The 23,590-nt window shown below is 43.6% G+C and overlaps 1 protein-coding gene across 1 annotated transcript in view; it reads right to left on the bottom strand.

The window, feature by feature from the left end:
- Positions 1–23,590, bottom strand: part of GFM1 (G elongation factor mitochondrial 1) — a 572,440-nt gene that overhangs the window by 274,973 nt on the left and 273,877 nt on the right. Inside the window, exons 10-11 of the mRNA XM_069618451.1 lie at positions 14,123–14,224; positions 4,948–5,004 (exon numbers count right to left, since the gene is read on the bottom strand). Coding sequence (XP_069474552.1) covers positions 4,948–5,004; positions 14,123–14,224 — 159 coding nt within the window. The remainder of the gene's footprint in view (positions 1–4,947; positions 5,005–14,122; positions 14,225–23,590) is intronic.

The raw sequence follows: 23,590 nt of genomic DNA, 5'->3' as shown, positions 1-23,590 counted from the left end.
AACTCAGAGTTCTTTTCCTTGACTTTAGAGATAATAAGTTGAAGCTGAGTGTACTCCAGTAAATAGAATATAAGCGTACAAAGAGATTGGTGAGAGGAAGTGGAATTATTGACAGGACCAATGCAATGGGCGCACTGAATGTTAAATGTTGAATCCAGTGGTAGGTGGAGCAGGGCAGGCAACATCTTTTGTAGGGACGCAATGGGGTCGGACCCCTCACATCCCTCTGGCAAGCCAGACATGCGCAGATTATTGCGTCTGCTCCTATTCTCCAACTCCTCATTATATTTCAAGAGATCTTGTCTTTTCAAGCAGCACAATCCTTGGAGAAACATCTTCGACAAAGTCAACCCTTCTCTCCATTTCATCCATTCTATCTTCAAACCCTTTACATCTGTCGTCCAATTGTTGTAACTTCTGATTAGTTGTTTCAATAAAGGGCTGTAATGCTCTAATTTCCTTTAAAATGGCATCAATTGCAGGGTCAGCAAGGGAGAGCGATGGTGGAGAGTCACTTTTTGGACTTTTAAGATTGACTGAGCAAAGCGATGAACCCTTGGTGGGATTTGGCATTTTTTGATTGCCTTTGCTGGTAGCCATGGTATTAGAAATTGTCAGGTAAAAAAAAACAATAGGCGAGGAAAGATGCCAGCAATACACAGGGCAGTGAATAATATCAAGAGCAGCAGAGAATAGTCATAAAAAAGACCACTTGGAACTGGGCCAATATAGTTTAGGCAGAATAACTGAAGCTAAGTGCCAAAATCAATATTGAATTGCAGGTTTATGACTGCAAAAGGGATGTGGTGCAACACTGGGAAAGTGCTCACCAGAGAGTAAGGCAATGTTCAAAAAGTAAAAAAAAAAAAGAAAGATAATCGAAGATATAAATCTGACAAGTCAGTAAGTAGTTAATTTTTAGAAAAATGTAGCTTTAAATACAACGTTTCTGATAAACAGCTGGTGTAGTAATCCAAGGTGGTACTGTAAATACGAGGAAAGGCAGACAAGGCCCAAGTCAGCCCACTGCATCAGCACAACGCCAGAGGTTTCCTCATGTTAGGCGGCCGTTGTCTGCAGCAGGAAGTGCACAGCTGCCGTGGTTGATGGGGAGTTGCGGGCAGAAATATCCAGGAGCGGCAAAACACCGGCGAGAAGCAGACCACAGCAGGCCGCGGAAAGGAGAAGAAGAGGAGGAAACAAGCACCAGTGAGTGGGGAAAATGCCGATATGATTTCGGTGAGACGGAGCAGCAGGATTAGGCAGCCATCTTCCTCTGCGCCTTGCCATGACCCCCATTTTTGCTCTTTTAACGATAGAGACGTGGGCCTTACTCGCCAATGGATTGCAGACAAAAAATACATTAAATGCAAAGGATAAACAACCTTAAACTTACTTTAAATGGCTATGCTTACTTGCTCAGTCCCTACATACTTTGTCTTGAAGTGGAAAATATTTCAGTGCTCAATACTTTGTGGGAAATGTTTTGTTTGACTGAAGGTTTTATAACGCTAGGTAAAGCTGGACGGTGGGGTGAGGTTTGGTGGGTAGTGTGGGGAGGTGAGTTGTGTGGCCGGGATCAGGTGAAGTGAGGTTGTGATTTGGGGTGGGGTGTCTTTGGGTCAGTGGTATGAAATGAGGTGGTGGGTTGATGTGAGGTTGATGTGAGGTGATGTTGGAGGGAAAGGCGGTTTGGTAGAGGTTAGGTACGTAGGTGAGGTGGTGGTCCTTCAAGCAGGGTACGGGGAAATAGAGCAAGGTAGGGGGAAGCGCGCTGCTCAGCGAGACATGGCAGTGCATCCAAACATCACTCAAAGTCGGTCACTGACACAGCAACACTATCAATTTTACCATAATTTAACATTCTGGTTATTTTCAGAAGTAATCCACTATTTGCATTTAGAGACGATATCAGAACAGCATTTACAGTAATAAGTACGGACAAAACCAATAGTTTTGGCTTTCTAAAGTGAACATGATTTTTTTTGTGCTGACAGTTATTGCCACTAAATGCTCAGGTGCTCCCAAAAGGAGCCCAGTTAATCACATGCTGTGAGATGTACTTGAATCATACGTACATGTAATCACTTTGTTACTAAGTATTGCCACTATGTGCACATGTATTGTACGACAAGATCAAGTCCTAAACCTTGTCAATGGGGATTAAGCACCCCATCTCCAGGCCAATGGTAGGTGGGAGGTGAAAGGGGGAATTAAGACTCATGCCTAACCCTAATGTAAAGAAAACGCAAAAAAGACCCAATCCCTTTCTTTCCTCCCTGTACCCAGCATGCTTATGTGCAGAACCAGATCTCCAGCCTTGCCTCTGAATTTGTATACTGGCAGGTGTTCATTTTCCATTTCAGACGATAACGCTAAAGGGCGAGTAGAAGACAAACCAGCAAACACCAGAATGGTTGGTGAGAGAGAGGCAGACTGCCACTGCACATCAATATGGACCAGCAGCGCAGCAGGTGGAACCGCCAAAGCCTGCAACAAAGCACAATCCATTTAACCACCTGGGACTTGAAAAGGGAGAGTTTCCCTCCAAGGAGTCTCTGCAAATTGGGACCCCCGAAAACTAACATCAACATTGTTTTCCCAGCACCATCAAATCCCCTGGGCGGCTGGCTTGCCCTCTTAAAAATGGTGGGGCTAAGACATGCTTTTAAGTGGTTTTCCACGTACACAGACCCCAGGAGGGGAAGGAAGAAATGAGATTGGATAGGGACAACTGGCCAACCCTCCCAAGGGAAGGGATATATAAGCATGGGACAGGAAGCAGAAAGTATGTGTGTATCAGGTGAGGTCATAGGAGGAGGTGGAGAACGACCAAGAGACCAGCAGGAGGAAACAGCAGATTGTGGAGACAAATTGTGGAGTATTGTCATAGGAATTATAGTGGTACTACAGTGTGAGTGTGTGTGTTGCGAGACGTGTGTAAGAGGATACTATAAGGTGTGAATGAGAGAAGGATGGTACGCAGTGAAAGGAGGATGCCTTGAGTAGTAGGGTGGGATTAGTGATAGTGTGTAGGGTGGGCACTGTAGGGTGGGCACAGTAGCGTGGGCACAGTAGCATGTGGGAGGAAGAGGCGCAGTAGTGTGGAAGGAGTAGTAGTAGTAGTGTGGGAGGAGGAAGAGTGGTAGAGTAGGAGGAGAGAGAAAAGAGTTAACAAAGGGTGGAGGTTGGAGAGAGGAGGAGAGAAACAGCGGAGGAACAGAAAGTTGGTGGGGAGGAGCATCAGGCAGAAATGAAATGTGAAGTAAAGGAGGCATGAGTGAACCAAGGTAAATCTTACTGAGTAACTCACAGTACTACCCTAATTTCCTGTTAGAACAGTAACTTGGGTGAGTGTAGGGAAAGTTAGGAAGTCCCTGTGGGAATTAGTGAGCCTGCTTTTAGGGAGTACATCCCCAATCTAAGTCAGCTATTAGACAGTAGAGGATAATACCTGATAGCACTAGCCAGGGTTATGGACACCTGTGTTACGGAGGAGGTTCATGGAGAGTAGACAGACGGATGGCCTGTAGGTCCAACAAAAAATGTAATCAAAATTTAGGGGAGCTGGGAGCTATTTTGCTCCTGAGGCTAGCATAGTAGAGCCTGATTATCTTGAAATCAACAGCTACCATTAGCTACTTTTGGCTCCTAGGTGCAACTGGTGCCTTCCAACATGTCACTGTGACATTAACTTTGGGTGTTTGAGAATGTTAATAAAGAAGAATTAGAACATAGCTAATACACATTTAAAAACAATGGTTCCTTCAAAATGGACAAATGTTTAAAGGAGTATCTCTGGTAGCTCCTGGTTCCCCTGCGGTATCCTGCCTACAGGGTGATGCCTGACACCCTCAACAAATCTCATTTTCGAACCCTGCCTTGAGACCTGGACTGTTTTCTGTGCCATCTCTGACAATTACCACTATATTACAGCTTTTGCCATCAAATGCCTCGGCACCATCATTAAGTTCCAGATACTTCCAATTATGTCAAGCATGATTATCAAATGCGATTTTAATTGGGCATTGGTAACATAGGCTATGATAACTTATTAGGAGGTTCTATGTCAGAGCTTGGGCGCACTGATGTAAAGATACAAGCCTGCAATTTGTCCTATGTGGATCATGTTGGATGTTCTGAATCAAGGGAGGGTCAAGTGCTCCAATTAGGACGTTAGATTCCTGGCACAGTTTAATGCACACTGTATTAGTGCAAAAGATATTTGGTGCACAAGCCCCATTTGCTGTATTATCCAGGCATGCCTATGTATTCCAATGATTACCATAGGCAATATGTTCAGATACTCATAGTATATACAAAAGTATTGCATGTACATACCAGTTATCATCAAATGTCCAGTTAATCACACATTTTATCACATTAGCTAAAGCACTTGTTTGCAATTAAATGCACATCTACACACACACACAATATATGCCAGTATTTTCATCAAATGCCTGTCTGCTCCTAGCATTTTACAGGTTGATTTTGACATAAAATGCCTAGCAACGGCATTAATAGGAGGCATATTCTACATATGACAAGATCTTTCCTTTGCAGAGCTGGCATGGGAGAGGAGTGGAGCGTCACCGTTACCTCTTCCATGCAGCCTTAGGAGCTAGCCTGCTGTTCCTCATTTTGCTGAAGGGGTTGCAAGGGACGTTGACCAGAAAAGATGCGCTCCTCTATGGTGGACCAGAACTACGAAGGTGCTGACATCAGAAGAGACTGCAGCTTTCTTGTGCTACACCTACCCCACTCTCCCCCTGGAAGCCATGCTTTTGGCAGTAGAGCCAAAGGGAAATGCAGGATCAATGCTGTCCCTGCAAATGAGAACAGCTAAAGAAGTGGTGCAAATACCAAAATGTAAATAATGTATGCAGTCAGATTTCAGAAGGTAGAAGTGAGAACAATGATTATATTTCTATAAAGGGCATCAATTACCTTGTTGGTGGGTTTCATTGCAACAGAAATGACAGGATCAGGAACATGAATGGATTCCTAGAATATTTTTGTAGAAAAAACCAGTAAAAGGTTAGAAAAAAAGTTTTCTTTTTAAAACAAATCAGTTTTAACCTCTCTGAATAAGTGATGACTACATTTCCATTCTTGGAGCGACAAACACACATATCACTATGCAAAAGGAAACCACATTAGGCATTTTTAAATCCCATGGCTAAATTGCCTAAGGAAAAGGTACATTTGATAGCACATAGGTAGGAGTCTGATGGCATTCCTATGGTTTAGCAACATAACTGGAACTAGAGTGGTTGCAGGTCTACTCCCATGTTTTACTCATGTTCGATAGCTAACAAGGAGCTCCTCAACATACATCAAGCACAGACTGTGGCAAAGGATATCCTGTATTCAAGAGCCTGCATTCAGAAGCAGGAGGAGCAGTCTACCTGCAAAACCAGATTCAAAAGAGTGTCAAGCAAGTCAGCTTTGGGTTGAATAGGATGCATTAAAATGTTCAATTGCATTGTTATATGGCTCCAAATGAAGGACCTTCACAATTATATATGTGCTATGAGCACAAAAGAAAATGGCACACATTGCAAAAATACCTCTACGTTGTGTGACAATACTCCTTCCGAGGAAGAAATTTCAGCAACCTGGAAAGTTGATTTGTGTTAATCACCAGGTGATCACACCCACAGAGCCACGGCCTATTCAAAAGGTGAAAATATAAAAGGTAGGAGGTGAAGGTCATTCAGTAATGCACTGTCATACTGAAGAGAATGGAAAATGAAGCCACTGCTTCCATGGAGATCTGCAGCAGGCTGAAGGACACAGATCTGCAGTTGTTGACTAAACTTCTAACACCAGGCTTGAGGCGTAGACACCATTGTGTTGGGATTAAAATCCAGAGACTTTCGTTACACAACTTGTGGTATGGAATAAACTGGTACACAACCGGAGGGTGAGGATGGTTTAGTATCATGGGCAAGAGTGAATGTTTCTGTCTATCAATATATTCTTACAGACTACAGCTCCACTCAACATGGTGGTTTAATTTTTCTTTGCCGTTAGCCATTTTGTAGATTCTATAATGTGTACAAATAAGAGTGGGTCTTTCAACTGATCTTGTTCCTGAGAAGACCAGTTTCCAGAGGTTCCTGAAATTTGGGCCCAAAGTCAGAGATGATCGCCGTAGCTGCAGTCTACACTTGGCACTGCAGTTTTTTATCTACCTTTGCTCAGATATCACAAGAAGGGGAAGCTGCGCAGTAACTGTCTTGTACCACTAGGCTTAACTGATCTTTACTTCTTTTTTAAAAATGTCTCTGATTCGCCTCCATGTACTGTTAGTTACTGGGTCTGCAGTGAAAATTTGGTAATAATGGCATGTGAAATACTTAATCACTAGCTTAGTCGGGTACATTTTAGCAGGGTTGAGTACCATTTTCACGGTACTCGACCTCATTGTCGAGTGTCCCTTCTGAAATGGACAGAACTGCCAACTGCTGCCCTGGTGATGGCAGGAGTGCACAGGGTTAATTCCAATTACCTTTGAGTCAATGTGTGTCAGTCTGCCATTCAAGCCTCATAATGAAGACTGTCGGAAGGGCCTGTGAAGCAGCTCTGAGGTGGATGTGTACTGAGAACCAATGAGTCTGCCTGCAAGGTGAGTTGTACTGCTTCTGCTTTCACTAAGAAGAGATCACAGAAGAGCAGTCTTTGAGGCCGGTACATAGCACAAAATAATGGTTTCCATGAGGCTTAGAATTGGTGAGATACAATAAAGATATTACATTACACCAGTCAGTATGTCAAAATACTCCACATTAGATCTCCCCAATGTTCGTAATGCAACTTGCAGGATAAGGTTTTTGGCTACTCCATGCAGGCCTGCATGGGTTTAATCAGATTTTGTAAACGTGTCTTTGATGTTTAGTGAGTAAAAGGATTTTCTATCGATGTTTGTATATTTGAAAATTATAAGCTTGAATTGAAGAGTGCAGAAGCCTGGGTAGCCCAAGCTCTGGTGTGGAGGAAGATGAGCATTGCAAGAGATTTGAAAATATGTCTGTAACAGAGTTGCTCAATTGATTCTACAGGTTTCCATAGCATTGTTCTCTAAAGTCTGCATTTTGTTCATGCTGTTTTTTTTGTCATAAATTCGAATTTTTAGTTATTTTTTATTTAAAGTGTGGGTTCCTATCTCTCCTCTCCTACCGCCACACACAGTTTGCTCTATATGTTTCAAGTCCAATGGCTTCAGCAGCAAGCACCAAAACAGCCACAGCAGTTCACTGTGGGGAGCAAGAAGCCAGGGCGGAAGCTTGCATTGGAAGTGCTGCACTATAAGGAGAATATAAGAAATATGCAAAAGTGGTAGGGACAATGCAACATCAACACAGACTTCAGATATATTTCTTTTTGAACATCCCTGACACGACAGATAAGTGAGGGGCTCGGGACGAGAAGTGTCAGCTGCATTGAACCGCTGTACCTGTACTATCCATGGTTGATTTTGCTGCAATAAACTGAGTTCTTCCCCGTTAGATGAGGAGACGAGTTACCATATGTTCAGCCTTAAAATGGATATGTAAATTGTAGCCCTTCATGCACAGTTAGCTTGGAGTCAACCAACGTTAAGGGTTGTTTACATTATGAATGGCCCTGCGTATCTGTTTTCATGAGGGTATATTGAGCCATAGGCAGACAGCAGCTCCTCTGAGAACTTCTGCCACTGCTGTTGTGCAGTAACTCACAAATCACTGCTGAGAGGCAGCAATATCTGGTACAAAGGAATGCCTCTCTAAATACATGCTCTTTTACTCATTCTAATGTAATTCTCCATTAGTTTGCAGCAAACCATAGTCTTTGGGAGCATCCTCCACTATTTAGTGCTTCTTTAGTTTAATAAGGTCAAACACCAATTAACACTGTAAACCTACCCTGGACCTCGGTTGATGGTCCACTGTGTATGGGATCATTTATCTTAACCCTAACTCAAGCTCTAACTTATACACTATTCTAACCCTAACTTGAACCAAGAAGTTATTGCAACCTCTAAGTTTGTCCCCCCAAATGTATTAGAACACTCATTTTACCCTTTCCTAATGCTAATTCACATGCAGGGTATCCTGTACTCTTTGTGGTCTATAGGAAATTGTGTTCCAAAATCTTGAGATGGAGAAGATTATTGGAAAGGCACATTAACATTGCTGGTACTGTTTTTTTATGTGTCACTGTAATTTTTCAATACAAAATGTTCATGGGTACAATTACTTTCTCTTGGGTTGAATAGGTGAAATGAGTTACTGGACCTGCAGGTCTGGCAGGATTTTAAAGCTCAAAGCTTTAAAAAAGCAGATTTTAAAGGTTAAAGCTTTTGCGAGTTCTAGGTACACCCCACCTGGGTATACGCCTCCCACTGTAAAAGAAGCTGAGAACCCAGAAATGAGTCCCAAATGTTACCATGTTCAATCAGTGTTAGATTTTGTTATATTCTAATTAGCCTGAATGACGTTATTCTTTGGAAAGTATACAAACCAGTACGAACCATATATAGGTCTGTAAGGAATTAAACCTTTCGTGGACAGTGACTACTTCAAAAGTGGAATCACAGCCATTGTATAAGAAACAATGCCATAAGCAGGGAGGGACTGGATTTGTGAGAAGGGACTGGAACTGTGGAATAGACCTCTTTTGGGGATTCCTTCCAAAACCAGCTCCATGCCAACCAGGTTAAGTTCATACCATTGTGAGGCCCTCCCCAATTCGATCTCAGATACAGACAAATTGAAAGCACTGTAGGCAGAACAGTTGCCAGTGACCCCATCATTTGCAATCGAAAGCAGAACCTTGTCTGACCCAACTACCCCAGATGAAGTGCATAGGGATGAATCTTTTGTTCTTGTACTCTGTATTTTGTGGATGATGTTTGGAATATGGAGAGGCAATTAACGTGGCATGTTAACATGGAATAGTTAATATGTGAAACATGACGACACACCAATCAGGTAGCCATATAACCTATAGGAGGGTAGATCTCCTACATGGAGTGCATATGGGATCAGAAACTGGAATGTGCAATATAGGTAGGGAAGAACTGGAGACAGATGGTGAAGGGAACCATTATGATGGCGCTTTCTGTTTCTTGGTAACCTATATGAATTCCATGATTGCGACTCTATGAACAGATTATGTGTAAATGAATCAAGCCTATTTTGTCAACAACCGAATGGTGGGGGAAATCACACATGTTCTATCATCCAACCTTCAGTCACACATATAATGAATGTGTCCACATTAAACAATGTCACTGAGATAACTCCAGAATCCATTTGGTATGATACGATAAGTGAGATACATAGGTCGGGGTGTAGCTATGCTATTGCAAATGCTTAGTTAGAACGGTTACCCTCACAATACCTCTGTTTGTGCGTCAGGTAACTGCTCAGTTTGCAAACTGCTAAAAAGAGATCAGCTATCTGTCTGGAACATCAGCGTCAAGTATTATTATTGCTCAGGAGGGTTAAACGAACATTCAAACAAGGTACAGGGATTCAGCAACCACAGCAATTGCAGCAGTGAGTCTGCATAGGGCCCTGTACCGTAGTGACCAGTTGGGTCTTCTAGAGTGCACAACAGGCTATTACTGGGGCACAAACAGAGATGTCAACAACCCAGAACATTCTCAGCATCAAATCTACTGGAGCAGCTCTGGAGTGGGATTCCACTTATAACAAAGTGCAAGACTTTCTGAACAGCCAACTCATAAGAATCCAAGAAGATGTGTACCTTCAGAACTGGCCATGGGAACCTGGAAATGATTCTGGTTTCTCAGAAGATGTTTGGTCATAGAGAAATGTATGTAAGTAGATCAGCTGCAGATGTTGAAGACAGATGTGCACCTTTCAGTCCAAGGGCCCAGTCTATGGTGTATAGGCAAGAAGTCAGATTGTACCAGATGCCTCTGGGCAGACAAACTGGGACTGGGTTGCTCATCGTGAATAATGGAGGGTTTGACCCACCCAAAGCCTGGATCGATACCTGAACACTGCCCCAGGAACAACATCTGACGTAAGGATTAGACTGAAATTGGTTGTCATGCCTCTCTCAGCCTCCAAACTGCAATGCCTTAGCAAGTTACCTAGAAGACAGGTATTGTTAGTGGGGAAATAAAATATGTTGGGAGGGATATGAGAGTCTCATTCTTCAAGGTGTAATTCTGTTTCAGATAGCATACTGGACTGCCACCTTGTGCACCACTCAGATGTGTTATGTTCCCTCAGTGAAAGTGTCAGAAGAAAATACCTTCAGTTCCCACCGCCTTGAGTTTGATACTGCTATCTGCTCTTTTATCATGGTTTCTGACGTGTTGTAAACACAGAACTAAAGTGAACACTAAACCATCACCTTGCCTCCAGAACCCCTGAAATAATGAATAACGAAATCCATATACAACTCTCCTAAGTCTAATGATAATTTCTATGTAGAAAATACTTAGAGGAAGAAACGGGTACCCTGATGCATATCAAAATGTAGACTGTTATTTAGGGGATAATTAAAAGGCATGTCAGCATTGGCCCGTTCTCATGAAACCTACTTGTTGCAACCAGGCAAGGGACCAGCACAAGATAAAGGTTGGTATTTCCTGGTGTATATTGGGTTGCACTAAAGTGCAAAAGAGGGGATTGTAAGGGAAAAGAGAAATAAAGTTAAAAAGAGGATGAAAAAATGAATACTACATGAATGCTCAAACAAAAAAGGAACCTATGTCCCACACCCTAGCTACATTACAATAATACCGCTCTTAGGATTATCCTCATTTTCAAAGAGACTTTGTGGGCTTTGATGTATCATTAAGGTTTGCTTTGTTCTTACATGTTTTTAGCAGACTCTGAGCATGCCTGGACGGCAGGACTGGGAAAGCGCCATTTTCAGAAGTAATTGGAGCAAATGATGTTTTAGCCGAGGTGATTACTTGGACAAGTTAGGTTTGGGATGAACAATGGAGTGCTCATAAAACAAGAGGAAGTCATCATGGTGGAAGGGGTCCCTATGCCACTCGGTGGGAATCACTGCACAGAAAGTCATTATACGATGCAGTGCTAGAAATAGACAGTAAGTAAGGACTTAATATGAATTAAAGTATTTATTGGATTGGCAACAGCAGAGATGCATCTAACGCAAAAGCCTAGCAATGGGTTCCAAAATGTTCTTAATTTTCAAAACGATCAGGTGACTATTGTCCTCGAAAGGCGAGAGCTCTGGAAAGCAGGCTAAATGAACAGTCAGTTTAGGGTAGACCAAGGATGCTGTTTTTCAAGTTACTGAGCGGCCAGCACGGACCTCAGTTGTCACGGTGATGCGCACTGCCTACAGCTCTGTGCTGCTCCTGGCAACGCTCTGAAAAGCTTTCCTCTAACTCTAGAGGAAACGACCAAAAAGCAAGGTCAACTCAAGCTGCAGTGTGTTCTGTCTCGTACTAGCACTCACAGCCACTTCTGACTTTGCTTTCAGGTAAGATTATCCCCTCCCCTTACATCGTTTTCAAAGATTTTCAAGACTTCTTTACTTGGAATGGTGACCATGCAAAAACCACTGGCGTATGGTTTAGAGAGCTTAACTGGCTACACTTCAAATGCTCCTTCAACGTTGGTACTTTCTGGTCTGTGGGCCCAGGTCCTCAGCAGGTCTCCAATCATAGCCTGAGTCTTCAACCTGGCTTCTCACAAGGTTTGCCAAACTGGTCCAGCCACCCCTACTTTTTATCCTTGTCTCTGTTTGGGGAATACAGGCTCATGTCCTCAAACTCTCCTATGTCTTTACTTAATACAACATCTCTTCCCAGCTAAAACTAAAATCGAACACGCACCCAGTCTGGAGGCATGTCCATCTTTCTTTACAGATGATGATTAAGTGTGTCAATGAGTAATCATATTTGCCAGCCAATTTCGCAATTCGCTTTGTTCCTCATGATTGACCCTGGCACAATGTTTCATTCCTTCCTGCCCTCAGGTGATTACACTCTGGATAGTGTGAGAAACCAAAGGGTGTCTCACCCGCTAGTCCCCGGGGATCTCCATCTCAGGTGGCCAGGTCACGGCCATCGCCTTTGAATTCAGACCCTGGGGCTGGACCAGTGCGGGAGGATCACCTGGGTGAGGGGTATTCAGGGAGTGGGGGTGAGACGGCCGATGGTGAGACATGGAATTCCCCCCTTTTTTGTTCATCTACCCCATCCTATTTTGTAGGATTATCCGAAGTCCCACCACCCCCTTTTTACACACACACTGGGATGAGGAAGAGGATGACAAAGTAACCAGACTAACTCTCTCACAACTTACTGGACATGTCTCGTTAATTGGGTCAGGCACTTTACACTAAGTGCATACACCTGATACCAGTTATCTCTCTTCACACAAATAAAAGTCAACACCTAAAGACACAATCTGAGCAAGGCAGAACACGACTACGAGCACAACTTCTAGGACAAAGGCACACCTACTGGAGCAGAGCAACGGACCAAGGGACAAGAGCAGCGGGCCGAAAACCCTAAGGGTTCCCTCCTGAAGGTTGTTGCCTCCGACAGACCGCGAGGGACACGTGGAGAGGGCCAGAACCCATAAGTGACGATTGCATTGTGTTCCAGGGTTGCCAGCGACCCTCCCAGAGTTGGTGGAGGCGAGGACAAGCCTGTGGGACTAACCTTGACTTGTGATTTGGAAATAGCAAAGCAAGAAAGAAGCGCACAGCCAGTGAGTTGGCAAGCGACCTGAGAGACTGGTGTGTGTCAAAGCAAATGAAATAACATTATGTCACAAGTAAAGACTGCATGAGTGTGGATGAGACGCGAAGAAGGGCAGACCTGTGAGTGAACTTTCAAGTAAAAAGCAGCTCTGCGATACTGAGTAACGGAGTGGCCCGGAAGTAGCCCATTCAAGGGTCTCAGTGAAGGGTACATTGTTTGAAGTTGTGAAGCGAACAAACGGCGAGAGTGAATTGAGCGTGAACTTGAGTTGAAGTGGTCCTGCCGTGGTCTGTAAGGAGAGCCACGCACATTCGAAAGTCTTCGACATTCAAAAGGGGTCCGAGACCCATTGAGGGAGACCCGAAGTGCAATGATCATGGGGAGGGGAGCCCCGTGGCAAGTGTGTGTTGGACTGTGATGTGAGAGGTCTGAGCCTGGCAGAGAGGGATCTTTACACTGAAATACAAGTTGGAAGGCTAGGTGGGCCTCAATCCACAGTTTGGAACTGCTTAGAGTGTTAGAAACTGAGTCAGGATGTGTCATCCTGCCTAAAAGGACAGCCTTACTCCACGAGGTTTAACGTGAGGAGGAGAGCTGGTTCAACCACCTTTATTCTTTTGAGCACTGATTTTTCCTTTGCATACATTTCTCCTTTTTACACCTTTTGTACAAGCGATAGGGCAGGCATTAGGTTTTTGTTAGCATAGGCCATTTTGATTTGACGGACTCCACTAGGACTGTTTTGTTTATCGTTTGATGGTCGAGACTACTCCCATCTTAGTTATAGGCCAGAATAAAGGTTTAACAAGTTGTATCCATTGTGTCACTGCCATACACTTGTGATACCATGCCTTCCCTACAATAGAAGGTTGGGGTAATTTTCAAATGATGGGAATTTTCCCAGTTTCCCAGAGCCCCGCCGTGGCCTGACTTGATAAAAGGCATGTCCACCCATCCAGGGATCAGCTATCCCAGCTATGGTAGCTAACAGGTCACCCTCCTTTGCATCCCTGACATTGAGTATGTTTACCCTCCTCTGTTCAAGCACCCTCTTGCCAAGACATCTCCATGCGTTTTTACTGAAATACTATGTTTTTCATTCAGCTCCAGTCTGGGCTCCGGGTCAAGGGCTCAGCAACTGCCATTCACTGGGCACACTTGCGCAGTTTAACTCACAAGTACATCGTTCAACTAGAACACTCTGTGGACTCAAATCAAATATAACTATTTTTGCTACTTTACAATGTACCCCTAAACAAACTCTTAGCTGAATACTTCTTTTCTGTTACGAGCCACCATTAAAATCCTTCTTCAGCATTTGGTATTATTTGTAAGCAGAAAATATGTTTGAAATGCTCGCCAGGTAAATGAAAATTAATAAAAATAAATTATTAAAAGCAGCGGACTTACCATGGACAAGTTAGTAGTTGCTTTACTAGTGAATGTGTCGCCACTCGCGCAATCAATACCAAACAATGCACATATATCTCCAGCAAACACTTCGTCCACATCCTGAATGAAAACATTTTACAGTACAGTTAATCTTTGTAAACACACAATTTAATTTAAGACAATACAAAAACGTATGACTTAATACATTGCTCTAAAAGAAAAACACAGCGAAGCAGAAATTCAAAGTCTCTTATTTGTAACAATGGAAAACAATGCTCAAGATGTATGGAGAGAGTGAAAGACTATTCACATCATTCCATGGTGGGATGGACTTTCCGTAAAAGAAAATTAAAACATGTTAAGAGCCGGTTTACAGTGACAGGTAATTCATTATTTCCAACATTACACTAAATCACTTGTGATGGGGATGTACATTTGCAGAATTGGTAACCATCAAACACTAAAAGATTCTGAGATCTAATTAAAAGTTAGTTAGCTACTAATCATCAGCTTATCTATGCAGGTAAATTAATCTATTCTCATAGCCATACCCATGATAACTGGTTTGATGCATAATTCCTCAGCAGAAGATTGTCTAACGTCTCAACCATACCTGCCATCTATAACTGAACAGTAGTGCTTTGTGAATGTATGCGGGCAACCATGTGGCAGTCTTGCACATTTTCCTTAGAATACATTGTTGATTGGTTAGTTATGCTATAATGAAAGCAAACTAGCACTGTTGGGAAGTCAGTTAGACTGCTCCCCTAAGGTATGCTTACTGAGGGTTGTGCCCAGCGGGAGTTGGGGGGGAAAAAGGAGGAAAAGAATGGTAGCTCTCTTATTGTAATTGGCAAAATGTAGATTGGCGCAATAGACAGCTGATGCATTAAGATGGGTGACAGCAGAGCAACGGATTGTAAAGTATCTGGGGAGGAAGGAGAGGAATGAGGACAGGAGACGTACATGGAACATTCTTCTGCATGATTTACAGACTTCCCCAAGCTGCCACCCACCGTGAAGTATGACAGCGACCCGGCCTCAGGCAGGCCAAGGATCTCTATGGGGAAAGGATTGCTAGTCAAGTGTGGCAAGAGCCAACGGTGCTGTATTAATATGGGGGCCAGCAAGACTCCAGGGATGCAGGGATTGGGCTGGAAGGGGGGCTCGGCATTGGGGGGGTGGGGGAGGGTGCTTTTTCGTTATGGCATTTTGTTCTTCATTTTAAAAACTCAATAAACAGATTTTTTAAAAATTAACGCATACTAAACGCAACCAGGGGGAGGTTTATTTGCCAGATCGCAACAATGCAACGCATTCGAAAAAACCTCTGAATAGAAATACCATAAAAACTGGCTGAAAATTCTAGTTTTGTCCAAAAGCAATAAAGTGCCGTATACGTTTTCTATGGGTACTCTTTTTTATAAAAGAGCAAAGCTCTCTCTCTCTCTCATGATACCAAGCATGTAAAGTAAAATAAGCCAGGAATCCAGTGAGAAGAATGGACAGATGACTGCCTCAGAGAATAAGTGGAAACCACTTTATGAGAAAATGTGGGGTTAAGAAGAAAAATAAATGTGCTGTATTTTCAGGCTCCCTCGGCAGATAAAACAACAACAAATGCTTACCAAACCAAGCAGCTTATTTATGAAATCGGCACCCTCCCTAGCGAATTTAAATCATCCATCATTACTCTTCCTAAAATGGCCAACACTGCCATTGCAATTGTTACGCATCAACCATTCTTTCACTAACCTACCTCTCAAAGCAAAATTCATTGAAGGAGACGTAGCATTAAGCTGCAGTCATTCAGAAAAAAAAAACAATTCTATTAGAGCATCAATCTGGATTCTGTGGCGACAAGGAATGAAGAGACTGACCAAAATGGTGCCATAGTGGTTGCTATAGACTTTTATTAAATGAAAAAACAAACCTATCCCTAACGCTAAGGGTATTTCCCTACCTAAACTAAAGAAACTCAGGTGCTCGTCAAGAAATCTGTGTGAGTCAAAACAAAAAGGCACTGTCCCAGTCAGAAATGCTCCTACTCTATCCCTGCCACTACAACAAAACACCATAAAGCACAGCTACGGTTTGTAATCCAGGAGAACGACTCCCTTCTCCTGGAGGTAAAGTGCCCAATGCCTCTGGAGTCGTTTAAAGCAAAGGTTCCATAAATGTTTGGGTTCTCCATAACCCAACAGAAAATCAAATAAGGTTTTGTGGGGCTAGGAGAATGACTCCCTTCTCCTAGCTGGTTCGCCAATGTCTTTCACAGTTCTTAACAAGGTATGTAGATCCCGTATGGCGGCTTTCACAATCTCTGCCCCTCTCTTGCTCTGCCCCAAATGAAACGATGAAGCCGTTCCTGGAGTCCCTCTCGATTTTCCAGTATCACACTTTTGTGGAATTGCCCTGGGAACTGCTTCACAAAATGGTTTATAGTTTTCTCTAATTCTTTAGGGTTTACAGTCTCGTAACTTCCCGCCCCCCTCTCGGATTCCTACATGTTCCTGTTACTTTCTCCCAGGGAACTCTCCACCCATTTTGCCAGGGGTCGCAGGGTTCGCTCTTTCAACTTCAAATTTCTCTTTTAGTAGTCCTCTGTGTCTCGCCTCTCTCCACCTCGAGTTGTTGTGGGCTGCCTCGGCATAGTTGTCGACTTCTCGATCCCACCGAGACAGGTCCCGCCTCCTCCATGGTGTATCGCCTTCTCCTAGTAACCTATGCAGGTTTGACATAGGCTATGGTAGGCTGCCTCGGCACAATTGCCTGACCAACCGGTCCACCAACTACAGGTCGTGCCAGCACCTCTCAGTCTCTGCAGGTCGATCACACTGGTTCCCGACAGACACGCTAGACACTTCTCGGGTGTCCCACTACTACTTTTCTCAGCCTTGGACAAAAGCCTTGTTGCAGCTTCCCGGACACCTGCATCAGCTTTCCAGGTTTCGGTGCGGCCTCCCCGATCGCCTGGTTCTCCTTCTGGTTATATCACAGCTTCGAGCTTGCCAGAACCGAATGGGCCATTGCCGGATAGGTCAGCGGATGACAAAAAACACAGTCCTTCTTTGCTCTTGTAATTGTTTATTTATACAGCGTTTATACACAGGTGGAGTGCTTCAAAGTGGTCAGTTTAAATAGCAGGGACGGCCCCAGCGTAACATCTGTTCATTTGACAGCAGTTGTTCAAGCCTTCGCCCAGCTCGAATGTAGCATTTTGGAGCACTTCTTCATCTCAGTATCTTTGTAAACAGGAGGGTTCGATGTTACACATGGTTTCAGAGGTAATCTTGTAGTGATAAGAGTTGGACGTTATCATCAGCCTACATGGTGGGGTTTTACAGGGACTGTGCTCCCAATTACAACCTTATCCCCAGGAGAGGAGCCCCTCTCCATGAGATCCCCTTGCATGCTACCATCCCTAGGGGATCTATTGGTTAGCGGCCTGACCTCCCCAGCCTCATGGGCAGAAGCAATGTCATCTCAAGGATTGTCACACTTCTCAGAGTTATGGAATCTGACAAACCTAATGAGGGGAGACATTCAAGAGTCCGTAAAGACCTCCAACTAGCCGCCCCTAAAGCTACGTGACTGCTCAGAGACATACATACTTTCAACAATGTCACCCACGAATCCAGTATGTATTTGGCAAGATTGTATGCAGTACCCTTTGGGAACACTACAACAACCCCGACTACAGGTAATAGGAAACCCAACCTTTGGTATAAGCTTGTACTACACAGTTCTGGTAGCGTGTTGAGCAGCCATGCTTATCTCAAGAGGGATCAATGTGAGCTGTAGGGGAGTTACAAAGAGATTCACAGTGACAAGTGTTCAAATAAACTCTTACACACAAGGTTTCTTGAATAAACCATTATTATTATTTTTTTTATTGTTGAATTTAATCAAATAAAATAGATTTTTTACAACATGCTCATTCAGATCGTTTTTATGTTATGATGCAGTTGTCTGCTAAATTTAATAAAGTCTCTACATTTTTTTCCTCGCACCAATTTCTTGGATCTATGTTCCTTGCGGAGGAGGTGTAGAGAGAGATGACAGGATTGTCGTTATGTGTTGTAGGATTTTGAAAGTTGCTATTTGACAAGTGGCTTTACCTCCACTGATCATCCTTGACCACCAAGTTTCTTCTTCTGTCGCTGCAGGATTTGTAAAAAAAAAGTGCTTGGTGTATTGCAACCTGACCCCCACGGTACCTGGACAAGACAAAAGGAGATGCAGAATTCTCTCTCTCTCGTTGGGGGTTTTACATATTCTGTAAGAATCAGTCGTAGAAAGACCTCTAATTGTTCGAATTTCATTTGTATCTAGTAAATTGAGACAAGTTCTTAAAATGAAGTTTCGCACCAATCTGCTTGGAAATTTCTTGATATATCCTTGAAGTTCGTTCAGTTTTTTCAAGTTTGGAGGTAGATGGGACGTCAATTTGTTCCTTTCGGCCTGTGTAAGCGTTTCAATCCAATCAAGTTCCTTTAATCTTTTTAGCACTTTTCCCGAGTTGTTAATGAGTTCCTCCTCACTACACGCTGTTGTGTCCAGGAGTGGAATGTTATCAGCTCTCCAGGTTTTTAACCTAGCACAGTTTGAGTTGCTCATTTCTTTGTTAATCAAACCATATAAGAAAGTGGTATCGTCAGGCCGAGTACGATAGTTAATTTCACATCCTTACTGTTCATGGCCTGTAAGAATGTGGTTGTATTTTCCCTTGTTCCCTCCCTTGCCTTGAAGCACTTTGAAACACATTGTGTATAGGCGCTATATAAATAAACGATCATATCATATCATATCATATCAGTCATCACACATTTCCTATAAAGCATCAAGGAATTGCAATTTAGGGTACCTTTCAGTGAAAGTAAACTGAGTTCAAACCTGATTACAACTATCGGTGTGGATTTTGGAAGACCCAACACTGTCCGCCAATAGTATGCTTCAAGTATGGCCCATGTTGCTTTCGATATAGTCGGCATTGCCTCGGCTCCATAGGTGATTGTACCGACGACCTTCATTTTGTAAAATGTCAAGGCAGGAATGGTGGCAAATTTGCCAAATGTCCTGTCAGTGGCCTTACCCTGAGTGGCCAGGGTTCTGATTTTGGGTAGGAGGCTGTCTTGCATTGCTGCTTCTCTTCTTGTGCTGTCCAGTGTTACGCTGAGGTATTTAAAGCTTTTGACTTGATCTATGGCCCTTTTGTCAAGGGTCCATTTTAGTTTCTCTGACTTCTTGGCAAACTTCTCAACTGTCATAATTTTCGTCTTTTCAATGTTGATATCTAGGCTATTGGTGGTTATGTACTTGAGGAGGTTATCCAGCTGTCGCTGAAGTCCAATGGGAGTTTGGTCAAATAAAATCAGGTCGTCCGCGTATAACAATCTACTGATTTGTACTTCAACCGGTTTCGGCAGGAATGATCTAACTCCTTCCTCTGATGACTTGTAGTCACCTATATAAACCAAGAATAGGGCCGGTGTGAGGTGGCACCCTTGCTTTACTCCTCTTAAAGTGGGGATGGCTGTAGATAGGGTGCCTTGTTGGCTCAGGCGGACCCTCATGTTTTTATCTGTGTAGAGCGCTTAAATGGGCTCAATGAATTTTTTGGGACATTCCCATTGCTGAAGCATTTCCCAAAGGCGAGCCCTGTCTACCCGGTAAAAGGCCTGGGATAGGTCAACAAAGGCTGAAAACAGTCTTGGTCCCCCTTCCATCACCTTGCTCTTCAAGATGCTTAATAAGAGGATGTTTGCGGCTGTTCCCATGTTCTTTTTAAATCCTGATTGGAAATGGTCATTGCAGGGGGCGTTCGTTGCCCATGTTTGAAATTTCTTCAAAAGAAGGGAACCAAATATCTTCCCGATAGGGTCCAATAACGCAATTGGGCAATGGTTAACTGGATCTTTGTGGTTCCCTTTTTTAAAGATCGGGTCTACAATGGTAGTAATCCACAAAACCGGAATAGATTTGGACTCTGCGCATCTGATGAACACCGCTCTTATGAATGTTGCCCATTCCTCCGGATGGGACTTCAGGTCAAGATTGGTAATGCCTTCCGGTCTAGGCGCCCTCCAGTTTTTCAGCTTTTTCAGAAGGTCACAGATTTCAGATTGGTCGTCAAATTTAACTCATTCACATGGTACCATGTTCTATCTTTTTTGATTGTCCCTTGAGGGACTAGATCATGGTGATTAAACTTGGGATCAAGTGTTGTTCGGGCCACCGGGTTGGTTGCTTCCGGAAGTTTGAAGAGGTTTTTAAAGTGACTGACGCAAGTAGGTTTGCCTATTCTGTTCAGAATTGCATCCCCATTAGTTGACACTGTTTTTTAGGAGAGACCAGAATTCTATGGTGTTGTTACCGCAAATTGCCTTAAGGATTGCTTCGGCGTCTTGTTGTTGTAGCTTCCACCGATGGTTTCTGACCCATGAGTGGTAGTTTTTCGTTAGTTCGTGGATTATTCTGTTTGCTTTTTCTAGCTCCAGATTTGCTGCTTTTCTTCTGGCTTTCTGGAACTCTCGTCGCTTGAGGACCAGAATCTTTTCGTACGTGCGTTTTTTCGGCAGTGCTCCCGAATTAGGTCTAGTTCCGGTTCGCTTGTAGGCCGTCAACAGAGGGCCATAGTCCACTGTTGTAAGGTGGTCAGGCCCATCTTCTTTGATGTATTTGCCGGTCAGTTCTCTAATACTTTTTTCTGTCAGTTTTAGTCTATTGCCTTGGGAATTCAGCTCTAGTGTGGTTTTCATCTTTTCCTGAGAGATGTTGGCTGTCTTCCAGGTAATCTGCAAAAGGTTGTGGTTGCTGGCAGTTGTTTGTATAACTTCAAATGAAGTGGTCAGATGTAGGAGTGGGCTGGATACAAAAATATGATCAATTGTTGTTTTGCCATTTTCCCAAGTTGGAAGACAAATTAGATCGAGAAACTGAGAGGGATCTGTTGTCGTTGGGTTCCAGTACGTGTTAAGGATGGCGACTGAGGGTGCTTCTTGAGTGTTTTCCGGTGAAGAACTGATGTTCAGTTCAGCATGACTTTCAACAAGGAATAGTTCGACACCAATGTTTTAGTCACTGACCACTCCGACAGGCCATAAGAAGACCAGAGGAAGGACGGCCCATTAGTCCCTTTTTGGCTGGTGCTAAGATGGTTTCATATCCGTTTAGTACAGGTTTTTTGGTGAGCCAGGTTTCTTGGAAGCATAAAGTGTCTTAACAGCCCAAATGTACATCTCCTGTAGCAGTCAGATGGAGGTATCCCCTAGTGTTCCAAGAACCTAACCTTAAGTCGGCAGCACTGGAGTCGAATCAAGGACCCGCTTGCCGGGTAGGTTCCAGGCGCTTGGGTTGCTATTTGTCGCGCTGCGATGTTAAGGCTTTTGGGAGCCAACACCAGAAGCCCTGCTTGGTGAGCCGGTTGTCTCGATGGGCACCGATAGCTTTTCCAGCCTGTATCTCTTCTGTGATAGCCCTTTCCATTTTTTTAAGATCTGTTGATGTTTTCGATGATGGATAATTGGCTCTGTTCTTTAGATCTAATGGCGCAGACAGGCCTAAGCCTCTAACAGGGGCCGTCCGTTGAAGTTTTTGGTAAGAGTCTTGGGTAAGAGCTAGAGTCTTGTCCTGAGTAATGTCTGGATAAACTCTGGTGGTCTTTTTGGTTTCAGTAGAACATGTCCGGTGAAGGGTTTGAGCTTTTCCCTCTGGATAAGGTTCAGTTATCAGTGTGTGCTTCATCGCTCGGTTGCCAGAAGGAAGCCCATTTAGGTGTCTGTTTGAATGCAGAGTAATTTTCTTAATTTCAGTTAGGTCGTAGCCCAGTCTTAAAAGTTCTTTTGATTCATGTCTCAAGAGGTCTTAGGCTGTCGTTGACAAGATATGCAAATAGCTTAAAGGTTTGCTGTGTCAGTGACTCAGATTCACAATTTTTAGATCATCAGTTTTGATTTGGCGGAGATTTGGAATGTAGTGGAACAACTTCAGAACAGATCTTCTGTTCAGGATTACGTCGTCGTGGTTCTCCGAAGTCTGTTATACTTTGAAAAATCACTTAGATTTGGTTTTACTTGCGGCCGGCGTTTTCTGATAAATTTCTGTTCTTGATCTGTAATGGTGGCCTGAAACCCCTTTTATATGACATTGGTCACAATGTGACGGATAAACTGGGTCTTTAGTACACTGGGTCTTTGTTACACTGAGCCCTTCAGTCGCCTACTGCTGAGTCATGGGTTTTTCTGGTGTGTTCCTGTTTTGGCTGTGTCTCATGGGATAAGGGCTTCTCTTTTTGCAAGGCCGTTGTTGTCTTTTGTTTCTGGTAGCCTCTAGGCCGTCCAGTAGTCTCCGGCAATCTCCTATCCTTGGCACAAATAATTTTTTTCCTACGTTCTTCTAATGTAAGGAAAGGTGATGAGAAAACATCTTCTTCGTGCCCGATGGTACATCTGGCAGGTTTAGGGTTGTCAAAACTGACCTTCCTCTGAGGACTTCGGAGTCGAAGTTTAAGGATTGGTAGAGACGGCACTTCATCCAGATGTTGACTTAGATTCATTAGGGCCTCAGTTGCCAAGAATTCTTCAGTGGTTATAGGCAAGGATTGTGGGGTTTGGCTTGACTAATCCTTGTTCTGGATCATGTTTTTAGGCTCTTGTAGGCCTTCCGGCCGTGGTAGTGGAAGTGAAGATTTTTTAAGTATACTTCCTAGAGAATGACTTGAGTTGGACCCACAATCATCCGGATTACCTGTAACCCTGTCTGGTCTGATATTAACATTGTCGAAGATTAGGTAGGCTCTGTCCGAGACTTTTGCTGAAGAGGAGTTTGTTCCTTGGCCTTGGGCCTGTTCATCAACGATGAGTACCACTGCTGTGTCATTTATGGCTTTTCCAAGTCGAGTGGTACTTGCTATGTGTGTTCCTACTGCCCCGCTTTCCTGCGGGCAAACTCGGAGGCACCTGGTGTGGTGCTGGTGAATCGAGCACTGTTTCAGGTGTTATTGCTGAAGTTGAGTTTTGACAAATGGAGTTTCTGGATTTATCCAGGCAGTCAAGAACGTTCTCCATAGCGAGAAGCCTGGAGGACAAGTCTTTTGGGTTTGCAATTGCAGATTTAGCTCTTTCCTCCTGCGCTGTTATGTATCCTTCCTAGATGAGCTTGGTATGGATCATGGCCTGGATCGTTGTGTGGTCCTTCATTGTGTCGTATATAGACTGTAGAATTTGGTAAAAGGCGCAAGCGCAATGGTGATTGACGACATAATGGAAAAGATATCTGGCTTCTTGGACAGAGAGTCTTTGTTAATTGGCTCAGACTGGACATGAGGTTTGCTCAAAATCAGAGGAGAGGCCAGAAGGCCAGGAGATAATCGGTGTTGTCTATGGTTATGGTGCCAATCGGATGAATGTCTTCTATGATCGTCTGGTCGCAAAGGTGCTGGAAAGGAGTCTTGTAGATTTGCCCTCCGTGGCTGCTCCCTAATCG

Source organism: Ambystoma mexicanum, chromosome 10 (assembly GCF_040938575.1).
Source record: "Ambystoma mexicanum isolate Mex_15411 chromosome 10, UKY_AmexF1_1, whole genome shotgun sequence".
Classification (NCBI taxonomy): Eukaryota; Metazoa; Chordata; class Amphibia; order Caudata; family Ambystomatidae; genus Ambystoma; species Ambystoma mexicanum.
The sequence above is the reverse complement of the archived record's forward strand: the minus strand, read 5'-3'. Positions and strand labels throughout refer to the sequence as shown.